The following is a 21,145-nucleotide window of genomic DNA, read 5'->3' as shown; positions in this document are numbered from 1 at the left end:
AATCTTAAAATTATATTTGATAAGTGATGGAAAAAATTAGATAATTATTATCTGTAGAAAGCCTTAATTTTTAAAATTTTTCTATATATTTTCATTTTTGTTTTAATTCTAAGTTGATGGTATCCTGATTTTATTTTTAGTCATATAAAAAAGAAAAGAGTTGAGACACATAAAAATGAACTTTTCAGTCTTTGTAACAAAATTAAATTTTAAGTCTACTTAAAATTTAAGGGACTTATTATTTTTTTAGTGATATGTGGAAAATATTGTTAATTATATTTATTTAATAGTGTGTAATTTCTTTTACCAATGTATGGAATGTTTCCATTATGAGGACAATTACATCATTTTGGCAAGTCATATTGTCTAAATTAAAAGTAAGATGGTTTTAATCAAAATATTCAAACAAAATAATAAAGGAAAACTTGGTTTCAAATAATGAGTGTTAGAATCAAAGCAGATAGATTATCTATGCTCCTTACAGTAATAGAAAAGATAAGTAAAAAGATAAATTTTCCTTATCATTAGTTCAGTTCAGTTCAGTTGCTTAGTTATGTGCAACTCTTTGCAACCCCATGAATCGCAGCACGCCAGGCCTCCCTGTCCATCACCAACACGCGAAGATCGCTCAGACTCGCGTCCATCGAGTCAGTGATGCCATCCAGGCATCTCATCCTCTGTCATCCCTTTCTCCTCCTGCCCCCAATCCCTCCCAGCATCAGAGTCTTCTCCAATGAGTCAACTCGTCGCATGAGGTGGCCAAAGTACTGGAGTTTCAGCTTTAGCATCATTCCTTCCAAAGAAATCCCAGGGCTAATCTCCTTCAGAATGGACTGGTTGGATCTCCTTGCAGTCCAAGGGACTCTCAAGAGTCTTCTCCAACACCACAGTTCAAAAGCATCAGTTCTTCAGCATCAGACTTCTTCACAGTCCAATCCTCACATCCATCCATGACCACTGGAAAAACCATAGCCTTGACTAGACGGACCTTAGTTGGCAAAGTAATGTCTCTACTTTTGAATATGCTATCTAGGTTGCTCATAACTTTTCTTCCAAAGAGGAAGTGTCTTTTAATTTCATGGCTGCAATCACCATCTGCAGTGATTTTGGAGCCCACAAAAATAAACTCTGACACTGTTTCCCCATTTATTTCCCGTGAAGTGACGGGACCGGATGCCATGATCTTCGTTTTCTGAATGTTGAGCTTTAAGCCAACTTTTTCGCTCTCCTCTTTCACTTTCATCAAGAGGCATTTTAGTTCCTCTTCACTTTCTGCCATAAAGGTGGTGTCATCTGCATATCTGAGGTTATTGATATTTCTCCCAGCAATCTTGATTCCAGCTTGTGTTTCTTCCAGCCCAGCGTTTCTCATGATGGACTCTGCATAGAAGTAAAAAAAGCAAGGTGAAAATATACAGCCTTGACGTACTCCTTTTCCTATTTGGAACCAGTCTGTGGTTCCATGTCCAGTTCTAACTGTTGCTTCCTGACCTGCATACAGATTTCTCAAGAGGCAGGTCAGGTGCTCTGGTATTCCCATCTCTTTCAGAATTTTCCACGGTTTATTGTGATCCACACAGCCAAAGGCTTTGGCATAGTCAATAAAGCAGAAATAGATGTTTTCTGGAACTCTCTTGCTTTTTCCATGATCCAGCAGATGTTGGCAATTTGATCTCTGGTTCCTCTGCCTTTTCTAAAACCAACTTGAACATCAGGAAGTTCACGGTTCACGTATTCCTGAAGCCTGGCTTGGAGAATTTTGAGCATTACTTTACTAGCGTGTGAGATGAGTGCAATTGTGCAGTAGTTTGAGCATTCTTTGGCATTGCCTTTCTTTGGGATTGGAATGAAAACTGACCTTTTCCAGTCCTGTGGCCACTGCTGAGTTTTACAAATTTGCTGGCATATTGAGTGCAGCACTTTCACAGCATCATCTTTCAGGATTTTAAATAGCTCAACTGGAATTCCATCACCTCCACTAGCCTTGTTCATAGTGATGCTTAAGGCCCACTTGACTTCACATTCCAAGATGTCTTGCTCTAGATGAGTGATCACATCATCGTGATTATCTTGGTCATGAAGCTCTTTTTTGTACAGTTCTTCTGTGTATTCTTGCCACCTCTTCTTAATATCTTCTGCTTCTGTTACGACCATACCATTTCTGTCCTTTATTGAGCACATCTTTGCCTGAAATGTTCCCTTGGTGTCTCTAATTTTCTTGAAGAGACCTCTAGTATTTCCCATTCTGTTATTTTCCTCTATTTCTTTGCATTGATCGCTGAAGAAGGCTTTCTTATCTCTTCTTGCTATTCTTTGGAATTCTGCATTCAGATGCTTATATCTTTCCTTTTCTCCTTGGCTGTTCACTTCTCTTCTTTCCACAGCTATTTGTAAGGCCTCCCCAGACAGCCATTTTGCTTTTTTGCATTTCTTTTCCATGGGCTTGTTCTTGATCCCTGTCTCCTGGACAATGTCACGAACCTCATTCATAGTTCATCAGGCACTCTATCTATCAGATCTAGGCCCTTAAATCTATTTCTCACTTCCACTGTATAATCATAAGGGTTTTGATTTAAGTCATACCTGAATGGTTTAGCGGTTTTCCCTGCTTTCTTCAATTTAAGTCTGAATTTGGCAATAAGGAGTTCATGATCTGAGCCACAGTTAGCTCCTGGTCTTGTTTTTGTTGACTGTGTAGAGCTTCTCCATCTTTGGCTGCAAAGAATATAATCAATCTGATTTTGGTGTTGACCATCTGGTGATGTCCATGTGTAGAGTCTTCTCTTGTGTTTTGGAAGAGGGTGTTTGCTATGACCAGTGCATTTTCTTGGCAAAACTCTATTAGTCTTTGCCCTGCTTCATTCCGCCTTCCAACGCCAAATTTGCCTGTTACTCCAGGTGTTCCTTGACTTCCTACTTTTGTATTCCAGTCCCCTATAATGAAAAGGACATCTTTTTTCGGGTGTTAGTTCTAAAAGGTCTTGTAGGTCTTCATAAAGCTGTTCAACTTCAGCTTCTTCAGCATTACTGTTTGGGGCATAGACCTGGATAACTGTGATATTGAATGGTTTGCCTTGGAGACGAACAGAGATCATTCTGTCGTTTATGAGATTGCATCCAAGTACTGCATTTCAGACTCTTTTGTTGACCATGATGGCTACTCCATTTCTTTGAGGGATTTCTGTCCCCAGTAGTAGACATAGTGGTCATCTGAGTTAAACTCACTGTGCTTAGTGCGCTGGGCACCGCCGCTTCCTGTGCTTAGTGCCTCCTTATCATTAAGGTTTTTCAATTTAAGTGATGCCCTTTCTTCCAATGGTATACCTATTATATTATTGAGTCTGGGTTATTTATTTGATAAGCAGATCCAGATAATTTTAAAAATAAATATATCTGGCAGAAATGACTGTAATGCGGAGTGCATTAGTAATGCACTAATGGCATATTCTTCAGGCAGACCTTAGAGCCCTTTCAAGACTTTTTAGTCTTAGTCACCCACACTAAGAATCTTCCAGTACAGAAATAATTACAATTCTTTGTGTACATTCCAGGACACTTTTATAGGGGTGCTCACATTTGATCTGTTTTCTCATGGCTATTGACTTAGCATGCTAAAAGCATTGAGTAGCTTCAATTGCATCAAAACCACTGTGTTCACTGCTAAATGATTTATCTTTTGAAACAGAGATCTGATTCAGAAATTATTTCAATAGAAGGATACCAATTAATTCTTTAATATTGCTAAGACCTGAACATAATAACACAATTTTTAAGTTGTATGTAAAAATATTTATATTAATGAGATTTATAAATATTTACTTCTAAACATACTAATTTATGAAAACATATGTAACCAATTTCTTAAATTTATAATAGGATTTTTAAAATATTTCAATTCTATTGTCTATATCTGGAAATAAACATGCTCAAGAACATTTGGGGATAAACTAATATATCTGACAGGAGAAAGGTATATGTAGATGGCTAAGTGAATACATATACAGGTTAAAATAGGAACTTTACCTTTTTTCCCTGTGAACCTTAAATTATTAATCCTAAACTACTTTTCTTTAATACTGATATAAAAAATCTAAGCCATGCCAAGTAGCTCTATTGAATCACTGTGCTTCATCCCTATCTTCATAATATATGGACATAGGTAGTATATTTAAAAGAAATTGTTGTGGGGATAATTCAACTTTACTAGGCAGAACTCCTTTGAAGACAATTTATTTCAAAATGGAGTTAATTAAATAACCCATACCTTCATTCAAAATTTATAATTTTTTCTCTGCTCTAGGCATCGTGCTCTGTGCTAAAGACAAAAAGCTCACAAACACACAGTTCCTTTCCCCTCAGCACTCACAATGTAGGAACAAAGATGTAGAGTAGTAGAAACTGGGAAACTATGGCCCCAAATCTGCAACTTCCTTACTCTGCGTTAGTGATTTACAAAACCTAAGTTTGAGTCTAGAAACTGCAGAATTTTAGCTAGTTGAGAAAGTTCTGATATTGTTGGTTAGTGTGGAGTTGAGCATATTCAGTATGTACCCTCTCTTTCCAAAAAGGGGTTGTTCACTTCAGTTCAGTCGCTCAGTCGTTTCCGACACTTTATGACCCCGTGGACTGCAACACGCCAGGCTTTCCTGTCCATTACCAACTCACAGAGCTTACTCAAACTCATGTCCATCGTGTTGGTGATATAATCCAACCATCTAATCCTCTGTCATCCCCTTCTCCAGCCTTCAAATTTTTCCAGCATCAGGGTCTTTTCAAATGAGTCTGTTCCTCGCATCAAGTGGCCAGCGTATTGGAGTTTCAGCTTCAGCATCAGTCCTTCCAATGAATACTCAGGACTGATTTCCTTTAGGATGGACAGGTTGGATCTCCTTGCAGTCCAAGGGACTCTCAAGAGTCTTCTCCAACACCACAGTTCAAAAGCATCAATTCTTTGGTGCTCAGCTTTCTTTATAGTCCAACTCTCACATCCATACATGACTACTGGAAAAACCATAACTTCAACTAGATGGACCTTTGCTGTTAAAGCAATGTCTCTGCCTTTTAATATGCTAGATAGGTTGGTCATAGTTTTCTTCCAAAGAGCAAGTGTCTTTTAATTTTATGACTGCAGTCACCATCTGTAGTGATTTTGGAGCCCCCCAAAATAAAGTCTCACTGTTTCCAGTGTTTCCCCATCTATTTGCCATGAAGTGAAGGGACCAGATGCCATGATCTTAGTTTTCTGAATGTTGAGTTTTAAGCCAACTTTTTCACTCTCTTTTCACTTTCGTCAAGAGGCTCTTTAGTTCTTCTTTACTTTCTTCCATAAGGGTGGTGTCATCTGCATATCTGAGGTTATTGATATTTCTCCCAGCAATCTTGATTCTAGCTTGTGCTTCATCCAGCCTGGCATTTCGCATGATGTACTGTGCATATAAGTTAAATAAGCAGGGTGACAATATACAGCCTTGACATACTCCTTTCCTGAGTTGGAACCAGTCTATTATTACATGTCCATTTCTAACTGTTGCTTCCTGACCTGCATACAGATATCTCAGGAGGCAGGTCAGATGGTCTGGGATTTCCATCTCTTTAAAAATTTTCCACATTTTTTTGTGATCCACACAGTCAAAGGCTTTGGTGTAGTCAATAAAGCAAAAGTAGATGTTTTTCTGATAGGGGCTGAGGACACTTAAAAACATTACCAAAGATGAGACAGACAGGAATATTAATTTTAAAAATCAAGGTATAGGATAATTAGAACTCTCTGTTGAAGCCAGGAGGGAAGTTTGTCCTATAAATCGAATTGCTTTACAAGTGCTAGTGATGGGTCACAAATCTGACTCTTCAGTTTCTTTGCAGCCAAAGCAAAAACAGAAATATGATCAGTTACAATTTTATATTTTCCACATAAAGCTTTTCCTGGCACTGAGCCCTGAGAGAAATTCCTCCCATGGGTCCTTATATAAAGAGGTCACAGTGTGATGTATTATTTCAGACACTATATCCTGTGAAGTATAACAGCAGGTTTCCTATGGCTACGTCTTATAGCATCTTCCATTTATACCAAGAGCAAATGCCAAAGTCCAATTCAGAAGAGATTGAGAGTGAGACAAAGCCTTAGCAATCTAAAAATGCAAATAATTCTCTGATGATTTAACTTGATTGAGAAATAAAATTTAGAATATCTATGGTGATAGATACCTTGCCTTAAAGAGAATTTGTTAATTTGATTCTTGTTGAAAATTCAGCAACAGAAACTTTGGGGTTATATTTGAACCATAAATCTATAGTAAAGATATGCCTCAGCTGAATTAAAGATGGAATTATATGCTTTAGATGGTCAACTTAGAAGAAGGTAAAATAGACCACTTATAACATTAAGGTGTCTAAACCAAGATTTATTTATACTAGAAAAGCTATATGGGGGTGGCTTAAAAGCTACTTACAGAATAACCAAACTTTCTCTCAATAAAAAGAAAAAAAAATGAATGATGAATGACTTTCACTATGAAAATCTTATAGAATATGACTATGTAGCTTTTGATTATTTTGTGATAGTAATTAAAGCTAATGACCCTCAATATTTATAAAAATAATTTTTGAAAATTTTATCTCTTCAGTGTCTAATTCTATACATTGTGATTTCCTGGTAAACTTTCCAGACTTTCATCAAGAAAACATACCAATAAGTCAGTAAACAGCTTGGATATTGTATAGACTTGTTTTATTGTTGCTACTTGATTAAAACTTGTCCATTCACTAACTGTAGTTGAGTATTAGGCTATGTTATCACTTTTTCCATGCAATTGAACTCAGTGATTCTCTCTGTTTGTTTTCCTTCTTTCTTCCATCTTCCTTTTTTTCTAACCTTTTGTTCCTTTCCTCTTTTTTCCTTTTTTTATCTTAGATTTTTTGTTTTGTTTTGTTTTGTTTTAATAGAGAAGGGACTTTTTTGTGTTGTTTATTCACTTCATTCTGTGAGGGAGGTCCCATAAAAAGTTTATTTATTGTATGCCTGCTTTGTGCCCATATATGCTTCTTTCACAAGTATTAATAGTTGTGAGTCACAGAAGACTGACATGAAGCCACAGAGTTCATTTTATAACGTGGGTGGATCATGAACCTACTGAGCATGCCTATAATTAATTAGATGTATATCCTTGGCAACCAAAATGTACGTGTCCCGAGACTTTTGAAAACCAAGAACACCCCTATAATGTAGGGAATTGTTCATAAACTACTATAAAGTGAACTTACAGTGACACATCCTGCAGGGACAATGGTCTTTAGCCATTGGCTTGGTTCATTTCTTTTCTGTATGGTTTATTTCTCAATGACAGCTTCTAAATGAGCTCAATTCATTGCCAGACTTCAATGAAATTATTGATTGTTGAAATTCTATCTTTGGATTTACTTGAAGAGTACTGAAAACCACCACTTTAAATCTGTAACTTTCTAAGGTAGATTTTACTGAAAGTAAAGGGGAAATTAGAAATTTCATTAGTAAAATAAGTATCTTTAATAAGTGTTACACATTAAAGCTTTCTGAGGCAAAGCAGTATAATGAAGAAAGAAAACACTCAATTTAGAAATAAAAACCTTAAAATCTCTGGAATGTCCACTTACCTACTGTGGCCTCAAATAGATTTCTTGACTATTTTAGGTATTGTTTTCCTTATCTGTAAAATGAAGCAATCATTCCTCTTAAAGTCACAAGATTATTGGGATAATCAATAGAGATAACCATTGTGTTATAAAAGTACATTTTTTGACTAATAGTTAAAACAGTATTGAATCTCCCTGTTAGCCAGATCGTATTTTTAAAGACAAAAATCTGAGCTTGCAACTTGTTCTTTCTCCCCAATCCAGTGCTAGGTGAATATTACAGTTTAAGTGGCTACCGTTATGGTTAAGTTGTATCATTTAATTACAGGTCTATCAATAGACTATGTGGAAAACAAACTTTATTGGATCAGTTCAGGAAATGGAACCATAAATAGATGCAACCTGGATGGCAGTAATTTAGAAGTAATAGAGACAATGAAAGAAGAATTAACAAAAGCTACAGCCCTAACCATCATGGGTAAGTACAATGGTTCTGTATCTCGGATGCTTGTGTTGATTGGGTTTGATTAATTATGACCTATTAAAAGCTTTAAAAATTTACTGCTCCATTAACACTAGAAACACATTTAAGTTGCACATCTCTAAGAGAGTTTTTCTTTTCTTTTTTTCTTAACTTTATCAAACAAACTTATAAGATTATCCAGGTCAGGAACTGTTAGCAATACTAACTTCACTGTTATTGATTCTTGGCTTATTATTATTATTGATATTATTTTAACTATTATTTTCCATGTTCTACTATAATATTCTAAAGTGCAATGGCCATAGGTATTTGTCAAAATAAAGAAAAATCTTATCTCTGCTTATAAAGGATAGCTTGATAAACACAGATAATTGAATAAACAAGTCCACAGTATCATTGACTAATGATTTAAATTCTTTCACAAAAATGATTTATACATACCCCAAAGCACAAGGATTATACCTGACAAGTGGTTATTTTAGAGTAGAAATTTAGTTAAAATTGTCTCATAAAACAATAAGAAAGTAAGATTAGTTTGTTTTACTTGACTTTACCAAATTAAGAAGAAAAAAATGATTTTTGTGTATTTGTACATAGTTTAAATCACCTGAGTAAAAACAGCAGAGTTTAAATTCTGAAAATGGTTTGATAAACTGCAACAATTCCCAAATCAATATTCATATTATGTTTTCAAAAACTGAATTCCAATAAACTTCATGAAATCAAGCCACTGGCAAATAATATAGCCAAGGAACCTGATAAGTAGAGGAAGCATGTTAAAAATATGTCATAACATTTCAAGGGATGTCATTGACTTTCAGTGAATGTATACACATATCACATACTTTATGTACTATAAAAATCATTGCCTTATAGAAAAATGTAGGCTTTATAAAAATTTATTTCTGCTAACATGATTGCTACCAACCTTGCTGTGAGTAGGAAATGAATACTAATACTAAACTTACAGAACTCATTGCTATGAACAAAATCTCAAGAAATGGCTCAGTAGTCCATTTTAACAATAAAAACCAGTTTTGTTTTCTGTTGCAAAGAAAAAACTTAGATGAAATCATTATGTATATATTGGGTCAGTGGTGTGCATCTTACATGACATCAGTGCCATATGGGAACCAACCTTGAGTAAATTAATTTTTTTTTTTAACAAGTGAATGGTTATATATGTGTACCTCTTCCTGTCACCATAATTTGATTAACCCTGGCAGATAAAAATGAATTTTAAAAAACCTATTAATATCTATATTGTCAGTACATCAACTAGATATATCAAAATATATCATCAATTTGAGGGCTTAAAGGACATCACCATAGAGAAGCAGATGAACAATGTCTACTCTCTGAAGTTCCCTATCTTGTCTTTGAATTTGCCCTTCTGTTGAGATTCCCCTTTCTTCATTCAGAGCCTCTCTACTCTTTTTCTTTGGGGCAGGTATAAAGGGTGATGACCTGCTTCCTGCTGAGACTGAATAGTATAGTCATGTAAAAAGGGCAATAAAAAAAGTTTTTGTTTTTTAAAAAAGAGAACCTTACCACTATCCAGGGGATTGCTCATGATTATAGCTACAAGTATTTAAGAAGAAATTTTCCTACAGTGATTCTGAAGTTGCACACTCAGGAACAAAGAAATAATTATTAATATGTTGTGACTGGTTATATGCCAGCTCCTCAGACTACCTAGGTGATATATGATAAGTAACTTAAAGTTTGTGTTTCATTAAGATTTAGGAGTGGTTTTCCTAAGATTGAGTTGATAATCTCTTTGGACACATTTTTCAGTTTTTTTAAACCTCAAATATTATATCTTGTAAGTCTTTGGGGTCTCCAATTTTACTTAGAGTGGTATATACAAAATAAACTGAAAAGAGCTTTGAAATATTAAATCAAGTAAAGTAGTAGGGCATTAGATTAAAATAAAGGAATTATTTGATGAGTCAACCAAGTGCAAGACCCAAAGACCAAAACTGCTACGTCTAAGTCTCCCAAAGACACTGATACTTCTTTCAAAAGGTAGAATTCAACTTCTCTCCCCTTGAGTGTGGGCTGGACTTAGTTGCTCATGTCTAATGAATAAAATAAGGCTGATGTGATGGTGTTTGACTTTGGAGATGAGATCATAAAAATCATGAGCCTTCCTTCTTGCCCTCTATCTCGTGGGTCACTACCTATGGGCAAAGCCAGGGGACATGTTGTGAGGCCCCACAAGCAGCCCTCTGGGGAAGTTCATATAGCAAGGAACTGAGACCTCTAGCCAACAGCCATATGAGGGAGTCTTCTTGAAGCCTTCAGCACAGTCAAGATTTCAGCTGACTACATCCAAAGCCAATATATTACAGCAACCTCAGGAGAGATTCCAAACCACACCAGCCACTCACATAGTGCCTCCCAGATTCTGGATCCTTGTGAGAAAATAAATATTACTGTTTTAAGATCCTAAGTTTTGGGGTTAACTTGTTACACAGCAACAGATAACTAATTCAGATGTTGTTCCATCCATAGAGCTCATTCATTAACAATGAACAGATTCACAGACTCAAATACTTATTTAATAAAGAGAGGCAAGTTATGAATAACAAACAGGTATAATAAAAACCCAGTAGCACAACATTTTAGTAAGTAGCAACTGAGTCTAGGCTTCAATATCTAGACTTACTTGAAAATGGCAGGAAGTGTGATAAAACTGGAGAGAGCTAATGGACCACTTGAGGTAGAACACCTCTCAGTTCCACTAATTTTTGCCATAAGGAATGTTAACCAGTTATGCCAGATCTTTCATTTTTCACAAGAAGCAAGAAATCCATGAATTTATGCAGGCCAACATACTGTATAAGCTAATTGTGAAGGATAATACTCTACAAACCAAAAAACTAACTTCCAAATAATAACAAAATTATTACTATAACAATCCTCTATGTGTTTAATTCAGCTAAGATAGCTACCATCTGTGGTTCCATTCTTCTTCTATTTTTTTTCATTAATTTAAACATGTAATACCCATACATATATGGGATTTTATACAGTTTTTAATTTCATATTCAGTTCAGTTCAGTTCAGTTACTCAGTCGGTCCGACTCTTTGCAACCCCATGAATCGCAGCATGCCAGGCCTCCCTGTCCATCACCATCTCCCAGAGTTCACACAGATTCACGTCCATCGAGTCCGTGATGCCATCCAGCCATCTCATCCTTGGTCGTCCCCTTCTCCTCCTGCCCCCCCAACCCCTCCCAGCATCAGAGACTTTTCCAATGAGTCAACTCTTGGCATGAGGTGGCCAAAGTACTGGAGCTTCAGCTTTAGCATCATTCCTTCCAAAGAAATCCCAGGGCTGATCTCCTTCAGAATGGACTGGTTGGATTTCCTTGCAGTCCAAGGGACTCTCAAGAGTCTTCTCAACACCACAGTACAAAAGCATCAATTCTGCTGTGCTCAGCCTTCTTCACAGTCCAACTCTCACATCCATACATGACCACTGGAAAAACCATAGCCTTGACTAGACAGACCTTAGTCAGCAAAGTAATGTCTCTGCTTTTGAATATACTATCTAGGTTGGTCATAACTTTTCTTCCAAAGAGGAAGCGTCTTTTAATTTCATGGCTGCAGTCACCATCTGCAGTGATTTTAGAGCCCAGAAAAATAAAGTCTGACATTATTTCTACTGTTTCCCCATCTATTTTCCATGAAGTGATAGGACCAGATACCATGACCTTCGTTTTCTGAATGCTGAGTTTTAAGCCAACTTTTTCACTCTCCTCTTTCACTTTCATCAAGAGGCTTTTTAGGTCCTCTTCTCTTTCTGCCATAAGGGTGGTGTCATCTGCATATCTGATGTTATTGATATTTCTCCCAGCAATCTTGATTCCAGCTTGTGTTTCTTCCAGTCCAGTGTTTCTCATGATGTACTCAGCATATAAGTTAAATAAGCAGGGTGACAATATACAGCCTTGAAGTACTCCTTTTCCTATTTGGAACCAGTCTGTGGTTCCATGTCCAGTTCTAACTGTTGCTTCCTGACCTGCATACAGATTTCTCAAGAGGCAGGTCAGGTGCTCTGGTATTCCCATCTCTTTCAGAATTTTCCACAGTTAATTGTGATCCACAGTCAAAGGCTTTGGCATAGTCAATAAAGCAGAAATAGATGTTTTTCTGGAACTCTCTTGCTTTTTTGATGATCCACCAGATGTTGGCAATTTGATCTCTGGTTCCTCTGCCTTTTCTAAAACCAGCTTGAATATCAGGAAGTTCACAGGTCACGTATTGCTGAAGCCTGGCTTGGAGAATTTTGAGCATTACTTTACTAGCATGTGAGATGAGTGCAATTGTGCGGTAGTTTGAGCATTCTTGCATTGTCTTTCTTTAGGATTGGAATGAAAACTGATCTTTTCCAGTCCTGTGGCCACTGCTGAGTTTTACAAATTTGCTGGCATATTGAGTGCAGCACTTTCACAGCATCATCTTTCAGGATTTGAAACAGCTCAACTGGAATTCCATCACCTCCACTAACTTTGTTTGTAGTGATGCTTTCTAAGGCCCACTTGACTTCACATTCCAAGATGTCTGGCTCTAGATGAGTGATCACATCATCATGATTATTTGGGTCATGAATATCTTTTTTGTACAGTTCTTCTGTGTATTCTTGCCACCTCTTCTTAATATCTTCTGCTTCTGTTATGTCCATACCATTTTTGTCCTTTATCGAACACATCTTTGCCTGAAATGTTCCCTTAATATCTCTAATTTTCTTGAAGAGATCTCTAGTCTTTCCCATTCTGTTCTTTTCCTCTATTTCTTTGCATTGATCACTGAAAAAGGCTTTCTTATCTCTTCTTGCTATTCTTTGGAATTCTGCATTCAGATGCTTATATTTTTCCTTTTCTCCTTGGCTGTTCGCCTCTCTTCTTTTCACAGCTATTTGTAAGGCCTCCCCAGACAGCCATTTTGCTTTTTTGCATTTCTTTTCCATGGGGATGGTCTTGATCCCTGTCTCCTGGACAATGTCACGAACCTCATTCCATAGTTCATCAGGCACTCTATCTATCAGATCTAGGCCCTTAAATCTATTTCTCACTTCCACTGTATAATCATAAGGAATTTGATTTAGGTCATACCTGAAAGGTCTAGTGGTTTTCCCTACTTTCTTCAATTTAAGTCTGAATTTGGTAATAAGGAGTTCATGATCTGAGCCACAGTCAGCTCCTGGTCTTGTTTTTGCAGACTGTATAGAGCTTTTCCATCTTTGGCTGCAAAGAATATAATCAGTCTGATTTCGGTGTTGACCATCTGGTGATGTCCATGTGTAGAGTCTTCTCTTGTGTTGTTGGAAGAGGGTGTTTGCTATGACCAGTGCCTTTTCTTGGCAAAATTCTATTAGTCTTTGCCCTGCTTCATTCCATATTCCATGGCCAAATTTGCCTGTTACTCCAGGTGTTCCTTGACTTCCTACTTTTGCATTCCAGTCCCCTATAATGAAAAGGACATCTTTTTTGGGTGTTAGTTCTATTGGAGTATAGCCAATATATAATTTTTTGATAGTTTCAAGTGGACAGCAGAAGAACTCAGCCATACATTATACATATATCCATTGTTCCCCAAATATCCTTCCCATTCAGGCTGCCACATACTATTGTGTAGAGTTCTCTCTGCTATAAGTAGGTCATTGTTGGTTATCCATTTTAAATATAGCAGTGTATACATGTCAGTCCCAAACTCCCTAACTATCCTATCCCCAATTTTTCCCCCTGGTAACCATAAATTCATTCTCTAGGTCTGTGAGTCTGTTTTGTAAATAAGTTCAATTTTATCATTTCTTTTCAGATTCTGCATATAATGGATATCAGCATTTATTTTCTTCCTCTGTCTGACTTACCTCACTTAGTATGGCAATCTCTAGGTCCGTCCATGTTGCAGCAAATGGCATTAGTTCATTTTTTTTAAATGGCTGGGTTAATATTCCATTGTATATATGTACCACACCTACTTTCTGTCATCTTTTATATTGATGACTTTGAATTGTAGAGTGAAGAGGATGGAATTAAGACAGTTAATGCCCATCTATACTGTTAGAGGGGACTTGTAGAAAAAAAAAATTAATAATCTGGTAGAGCTGAATTATTTTACAGGGGAGAAAGGGTTTCTCTTCTAGTGAATAGGACATATGATTTCCTACAAAGCTTTCATGGTCTTATTCAACCAGACCATATTTTGCCTGAGGCACACATAGATAAAAAACATGAATGTGAGGTCAACCTTTTATTTGAGTTACTTCATTGTTGACAAGGAAATGTAATTTCTGGATGTGGAATTTATACCTAATATCAGTGGATATTCATTTCCATTAATTCTTTTAATAAATATTTATTAGTGCCTACCATATAGCAGGCACTGTTATATATGGTAGTAAGACTCCTGACTTCATCAAACTTGCAGAAAAGCAAGGAAGACAGGCAATAAGTAGGGTAGAAAACCCATAGAATTATAGGCAACTGTTAAGGGCCAAAAAAAAAAGAAAAAAAAATCAGAGGAAAGAGATATAAATGTATATGAGTAAGAATAAAAATTTAGGTCTTAGGTTGAATGTCCAAGAAGAGTGAAGGAATGCCATATGAATCAACAAAAACTGTTTCAGTTATTCATTTGGTTTTCAACTTTTATGTTATGTTTTAAAATTTTTGTTTTGAAAAAAGATCTTTTTAAATAATTTAATTATATCAAATCTTCATGGGTGATTCTGATAATTTACCAGGTCAGACATCTTTAAAGTTAGCCATGGTTCAAATGCAGTGTTGTTTGTGATTCACTTTTTCTCCAGTGAGTCTGAAGTGATTCACACATTGTGTACAATGGCTATTTGACTTCTATTATCGTTTGCTCTGGATTGAATGTTTGCATTCCCCCTAATTTATATGTTGAAGCCCTAATATAAAGGTATTAGGAGGGGGCCTTTGGGAAGTAACTAAGTTACTTCCCATTAGTTACCATTAGTGCTCCCATGATGGGATTAGTGTCTTTCAAAGAGACCAGAGAGCTAGATTCACTCTCTCTCTCTACAGTGTGAGAATACAGCAAGAAAGTGCTGGTATCCTGATCTTGGACTTCCAGCCTCCAGAACTGTGATAAATAAATATCTGCTATTTAAGTTACCCAATCTATAGTATTTGTTAAAGCAGCCAAACTCACTAAAATACTTCCAGTTACCAAATATAGGCTGACCTAGCCTAAAACTTTGGGCATCAAATTCTTTCCCATTAAAAAAAAAAATAACTTTGTCAATTGTCTTTTCCCAGATATCAGAGCTAACAAATAAAATGGGCTTCTCAGGTGGCACAATAGTAAAGAATCCCTTCTGCCAATGCAGGAGATGCAAGAGAGGCAGGTTCAATCTCTGGGTCAGGAATGTCCCTTGGAGGAGGAAATGACAGCCCACTCTAATGTTCTTGCTTGTAGAATCCCATGGACAGAGGAGTTTGCTGGGCTACAGTCTATAGGATTGAAAAGAGTCGGATGGGACTGAACATACATGTACACAATAAATATAATAGTTTTGCTTTCAAAAACAATAGCTAGTAGCTCTAAAATTATGTCTACTTCTTATTTTTCTTAGATATTTTTTCTCAGTATTTAACGGTAATTTTTAAAAGAATTTCCTTTTGTAAATATACTTCAGTTTCATGATATAAGTTCACTCTAAAACGTTTTCTACATGATTTTCAAGGGGTTTATGTTTCCAAATAGTGTATAGTCAGCCATGTTATATTCAACTATTGATTAGCTAGTTCTCAGATATAGAACTTTTTTGTTTGTTTTTATTCACCCTTTTCTCATAATTTTTGGCATTTTTGTGATCATTAATGTCTGCAGGATACAGTGAGGTAACCACAAAATAATCAAGTTCCTATTCACTCTTAAGTGCCTTTATGAGGAGAAGGAGGTTAAAACTATTGATTAAAATTAGAGTTAGTGACTTATTTATGGCTTATATTTAACATACTGTTCCTCTTCACTGATAGTGTATGCAGTTTGAGAGCAGACTACATATATTTTATCCACACTGAAGAGAAAGTTAGAAAAATCAGTTAATGGATTTAAAGGAAAATACACAAGTAAAATAAATGTACTGCCAGAAATAGGCTTAATAATATTTGGAGAAAATTAAGATGGAATTCAGGAAATAGCAGGATGTTTACTTAGCTGTATTTTATACTTTCAGGGTGAGTCAGGAAAGACCTGGGGCAAACGGACTACAGATTTAAAATAGAAGTGAGGCTGTTCTGTGCTTAGTCGCTTAGTCGTGTCCAACTCTTTACAACCCCATGGACTGTAGAAATCAGTCTCCTCTATCCATGGGATTCTCTAGGCAAGAATATTCAGAGAAGGCAATGGCACCCCACTCCAATACTCTTGCCTGGAAAATCCCATGGACGGAAGAACCTGGTAGGCTGCAGTCCATGATGTCGCTAAGAGTCGAACACAACTGAGCGACTTCACCTTCACTTTTCACTTTCATGTATTGGAGACGGAAATGGCAACCAACTCCAGTGTTTTTGCCTGGAGAATCCCAGAGATGGGGGAGCCTGGTGGGCTGCCGTCTATGGGGTCGCACAGAGTCGGACACGACTGAAGCTACTTAGCAGCAGCAGTAGCAGCAGCAGGCAAGAATATTGGAGTGGGTTGCCATGCCCTCCTCCAGGGCATTTTCCCAACCCAGGGGTCGAACCCAGGTCTCCTGCATTGCAGGCATATTCTTTACCATCTGAGCCACCAAAGAAGCCCTAAAATGAGGACATAGGAATTATTCAAGCAAACTTGACATTTGTATGTCTGCATAGAAAATCCTTGATATTTTTTTATTTAATGGTCAGCATCTTATTCAATCATAGGTGATGTTTATACAGTCCATTCAAATATGTCATGTAGTAGTTTGTCAAGTTGGCTTAGGCAAGAGTTTGAGTCCTGGACACTACAAGAGGTGTGACTTTGAATTTAAACCTCCACCCCATGCTCACACTCAATGAGCTTTTTATTCATTAGCTCATATGTTACTCCATTGCATTTATAGTATTCCCATTGAGATTTAAGCATACATCTACTTTTTTTAGTTTCATTTTGTGGTACAATATGATCTTTGGAAATCGTATTTACCATGGTATTTATAGATAGGAATTCCAAAGTTAACATGGCAAATTCTTCTTGAATGTCAAGGAGTGTGTGTGTGTGTTGCTAAAGAACCTGTCTGCCAGTGCAGGAGATGTAAGACATGAGGATCCAATTCCTGAATCAGGAATATTTCCTGGAGGAGGGCATGGCAACCCACTCCAGTATTCTCGCCTGGAGAATCACATGGACAGAGGAGTCTGGAGGGCTACAGTCCACAAGGTCACATGGATTCGGACATGACTGAAGTGACTTAGCACACATGTGCACGTGCATGCATGAGTGCACACATACACACTTACAAACACACGTGTGTGTGTGTGTGTGTGTGTATATATATATATTAGTAGCCTTCTTTATGTGGTTAAATCAGACAATTTTTTTTTCAAATATTTGTTTATTTATTTGGTTGCACCAGGTCTAAGTTGCACCATGTGGGATCTAATCCCCTGACCAGGGATCCCACCTGGGCCCCTTGCATTGGGAGTGCAGTCTTAATCACTGGAACACCAGGGAAATTCTAAATCATAGACTTTCAGAATTAAATGTTACCTTGTGTATAGTCCATGGGGTTGCAAAGAGTTGGACACAAGTGCATGACTTTTACTTTCATTTTTGTGCCTTCTAAGTCCCTTTAGTCGTGTCTGACTCTGCGACCCTATCGACTATAGGTTGTCAGGCTTCTCTGTCCATTGGGATTCTCCAGGCAAGAATATTGGAGTGGGTTGCCATATCCTCCTCCAGGGAATGTTTCCAAGGATTGAACCCCCCTCTCTTATGTTTCCTGCATTGGCAGGTACATTATTTACCAGTAGTACCACCTGGGAGGCCCTTTGAGATCATTAAAGTTACTTGTCAGTTGAAGAAATGTACTTTAGATTCCTGTTCCTAATATTCACTAACCAGCAGTGGATATGGGACAGCTACTGACTTTTACCCTTAATTTTCTATTCTACAAAAATATGAGCTTTGACCATATGATCTACAAAATTTTAAAAAGGTGTATGATTTTATCACTAATAGATTAACCCAGGGTGCAGGAAATTGTTTAAAATTAACCATTATCTAAGTTGAAGTAATGCAGCAGAAGCAATAAAGTTGTGGCTAAAAATAAAATTTATGTGTAAAGTTATGTTAAATCACAATTCATATTAATCTTTTAGAAGTTGGGCAGAATTATTCAATTTGACTTTTAGTTGAGAATTTGGTGGATATTTACAACCTAGAATTGCTCAAATTACTTATTTTAAAATAGACTTCTGCTTTTTATAAATACCTAAGTAACTATCTTCAACAACCATTTGATTCTTAGCATCATTTGAATAAATTGGCAAACTTATCTTTATAATAAAAGAAACTTTGAATAACAGTAAAGGCAAAATAAATAAGTAAATAAAGCTACACATTTTCTGTGGATACTTAAACCCTTTCAGTTGAAGTTTTCTGTTCTACCAACTACAGTTGAAATATATTACTGATCTGTTTCAAGTAGCAATTTGCAAGAATAAGCTTAATATATAAATATTAGAAGGACATTGAATTTTGGCTATTGTTAGGATCAATCAGGGAGGAGAAAAAGGATCCTTTTCAGGGGGGAGAGTGCATTTTCACTCTCTTATCAGAAACAAACTCAGTCTTGTAGTGAATAAAATGTTAGCTTCTCTCAATTTGGTTATGAACACTTTTATTTTAAAGTGGTATTAACAAAATAATCATTTGCCCTTTAGGAAGCCCTTGAAATTCTTTACTAAATGTAGCCCTTAAAGACATCTGTTCATAGTTTCCAGAAGTTCACTTCACAAAATCAAAGTCATCATAATAGGTGCTGTGAAAATTCCCAGTGCATGGATAGTTTGCAATGGGAAACCAAGGCTGTCAGATTAAACGCTTGCAGAACCAGCTGAATAACAGAGAAGGACGTATCTATTTGCTTGAAAATACAGTGTTAATATTTTGGGGGATTAAATGATTTGAGTGTTCCCACTGGAGCTTCTACAACAAAGCACAGTCATCTAGTCTCTTTGCTGACTGAAAAAAGAAAACCCCCTAAGCTTAATGACAAAAAATTTAGGCTCTACATATACTAACACTTAGGTTTGCACTGCTAATTTCTGTGGTATACTTTCATTATTTGATTCTGTTTTCTTTTCAGAATTATGATTTGGTATAATTATATGTTACAATTTATTAAAAATAAAGCATAATCTAGCCCTCAGTTTACATAATTGTAAATTGCCTCAGATCTAAAATACACTCTATAAATAATAATAGAAATGTAAAAAATATATGTACAATAATCAGTCAAGTAAAACTGGTACACAGAAATCATCAAAACTTTTTTTTTCTATTTTACTTCCTCAGATGAATTATTATAGCAAACTGTCATGGCATCGATGAAACATTATAAGTGATAGCAAGTGACAGGCTATGAGTCTGGTGCATTTAGTCTTGTTAAGATCCTTAGAGCACTTGCAGATTCACCCTGAAATCTAGTCTGAAAGGATTCTATGTTATATTCTTATGACAAGGTGGTGGGTCTGATAACCTGCAAATTTTTGACTTTAATAGTCTACCTTAAGAAGTCATTTCCTCTGTTTTGTGCAAGGCAAGTCCCCTTCACATGTTTTCAAGGGCAGTTTTTTCCTTTTTTTTTTTTTTTTAATCAAAGCTTACTGAATATTTTTCTCCCTCTGAATGTGAAAAGAAGCAGAAACTTAGTTCCAAGGGGGTCTTACTACTTATGAGTTTCTCCCCCCAACCTGTGGCTGATCCTTAGATTGCCAGGTTTCCTTTTCTATATGATAGCTCTGCCCCTTTATTTGTTTTCCTTTCAGAGTCTAGTTAGATACTCACTAGCATTTTATTTAGGCTACTACAACTCTTTCACTTCTTTCCACTCTTCATATCTCTGGTCCCCAAGCTATTAAGACCTGCAAAGTTCAGACCTGCTGTGGCACCCCCTCCCTGGGTCATAATATTTCTGAGGCTGGAATATGCACTCAGAACTTACTCTGAAATGCTCATTTTTTCCCTACTTTTCATTCACCAGAAGCTGTTTGTCATGACATTATTAGTTTACCTTATGTGTGCTGGGTCGCTTCAGTCATATCCAACTCTCTGCCACCCTATGGACTTGTAGCCCCCCAGGCTCCTCTGTCCTTGGAATTCTCCAGGCAAGAATACCAGAGTGTGTGGCCATGGCTTCTTCCAGGGAATCTTCCTGACCCAAGGATCAAGGATGTGTGTCTGATGTCTCCTGCATTGACAGGCAGGTTCTTTACTGCTAGTGCCACCTTATAGATAAAAGAAATTTAAGGATCAATAAGTTTTGTTAAAACCCAAAGCATTATTCATCCCACCTTATAGATAAAGAAACAGGGTCAAGAAGATTTGTGAAAACCCAATCCTCTGAGACTCAAGCTGAGAGATCCTGACTCATGTCAAGTGCTGTTTCCACTACCAGGAAAAGCCTTCCCTGTCATAACTGCTTTTCATTCAGTCCTCCCCTACCCTCACTTGCAATGCATCAAGGCAAACTGTTCTCTTGTATCTGATCTTGGCCTATTTTTTTTCTATTTGTCTTGTTCTTTGACTGCCTTCCATATTTATCAGCCACCCTAATGGGTGAAATGGAGAAGGAAATGGCAAAAACCCACTCCAACATTCTTGCCTGGAGAATCCCATGGATGGAGGAGCCTGGTGGGTTACAGTCCCTCCAAAGCCTACTTTAGCTATTGTTGTTCCCTCACTAAGCGGTGTCACACTCTTTGTGACTCCATGGACTAAAGCACCCAGGGTGCTCTGTCCTCCACTATCTCTAGAGTTTGCTCAAACTCATGTCCATTGAGTTGGTGATGCTATCTCACCATCTCATCCTTTGTGGCCCCC

At 36.9% G+C, this 21,145-nt stretch overlaps 1 protein-coding gene across 1 annotated transcript in view; it reads left to right on the top strand.

The window, feature by feature from the left end:
* The window catches only part of LRP1B (LDL receptor related protein 1B), a 762,233-nt gene that overhangs the window by 67,723 nt on the left and 673,365 nt on the right, over positions 1-21,145 (top strand). The window contains exon 9 of the mRNA XM_040227930.1: positions 7,937-8,086. Within this exon, the coding sequence (XP_040083864.1) occupies positions 7,937-8,086 (150 nt within the window). The remainder of the gene's footprint in view (positions 1-7,936; positions 8,087-21,145) is intronic.

This window comes from Oryx dammah, unplaced genomic scaffold (genome assembly GCF_014754425.2).
Source record: "Oryx dammah isolate SB20612 unplaced genomic scaffold, SCBI_Odam_1.1 HiC_scaffold_27, whole genome shotgun sequence".
NCBI classification, from domain to species: domain Eukaryota; kingdom Metazoa; phylum Chordata; class Mammalia; order Artiodactyla; family Bovidae; genus Oryx; species Oryx dammah.
Note: the sequence above shows the minus strand (reverse complement) of the source record. Positions and strands in the feature narration are given on the sequence as shown.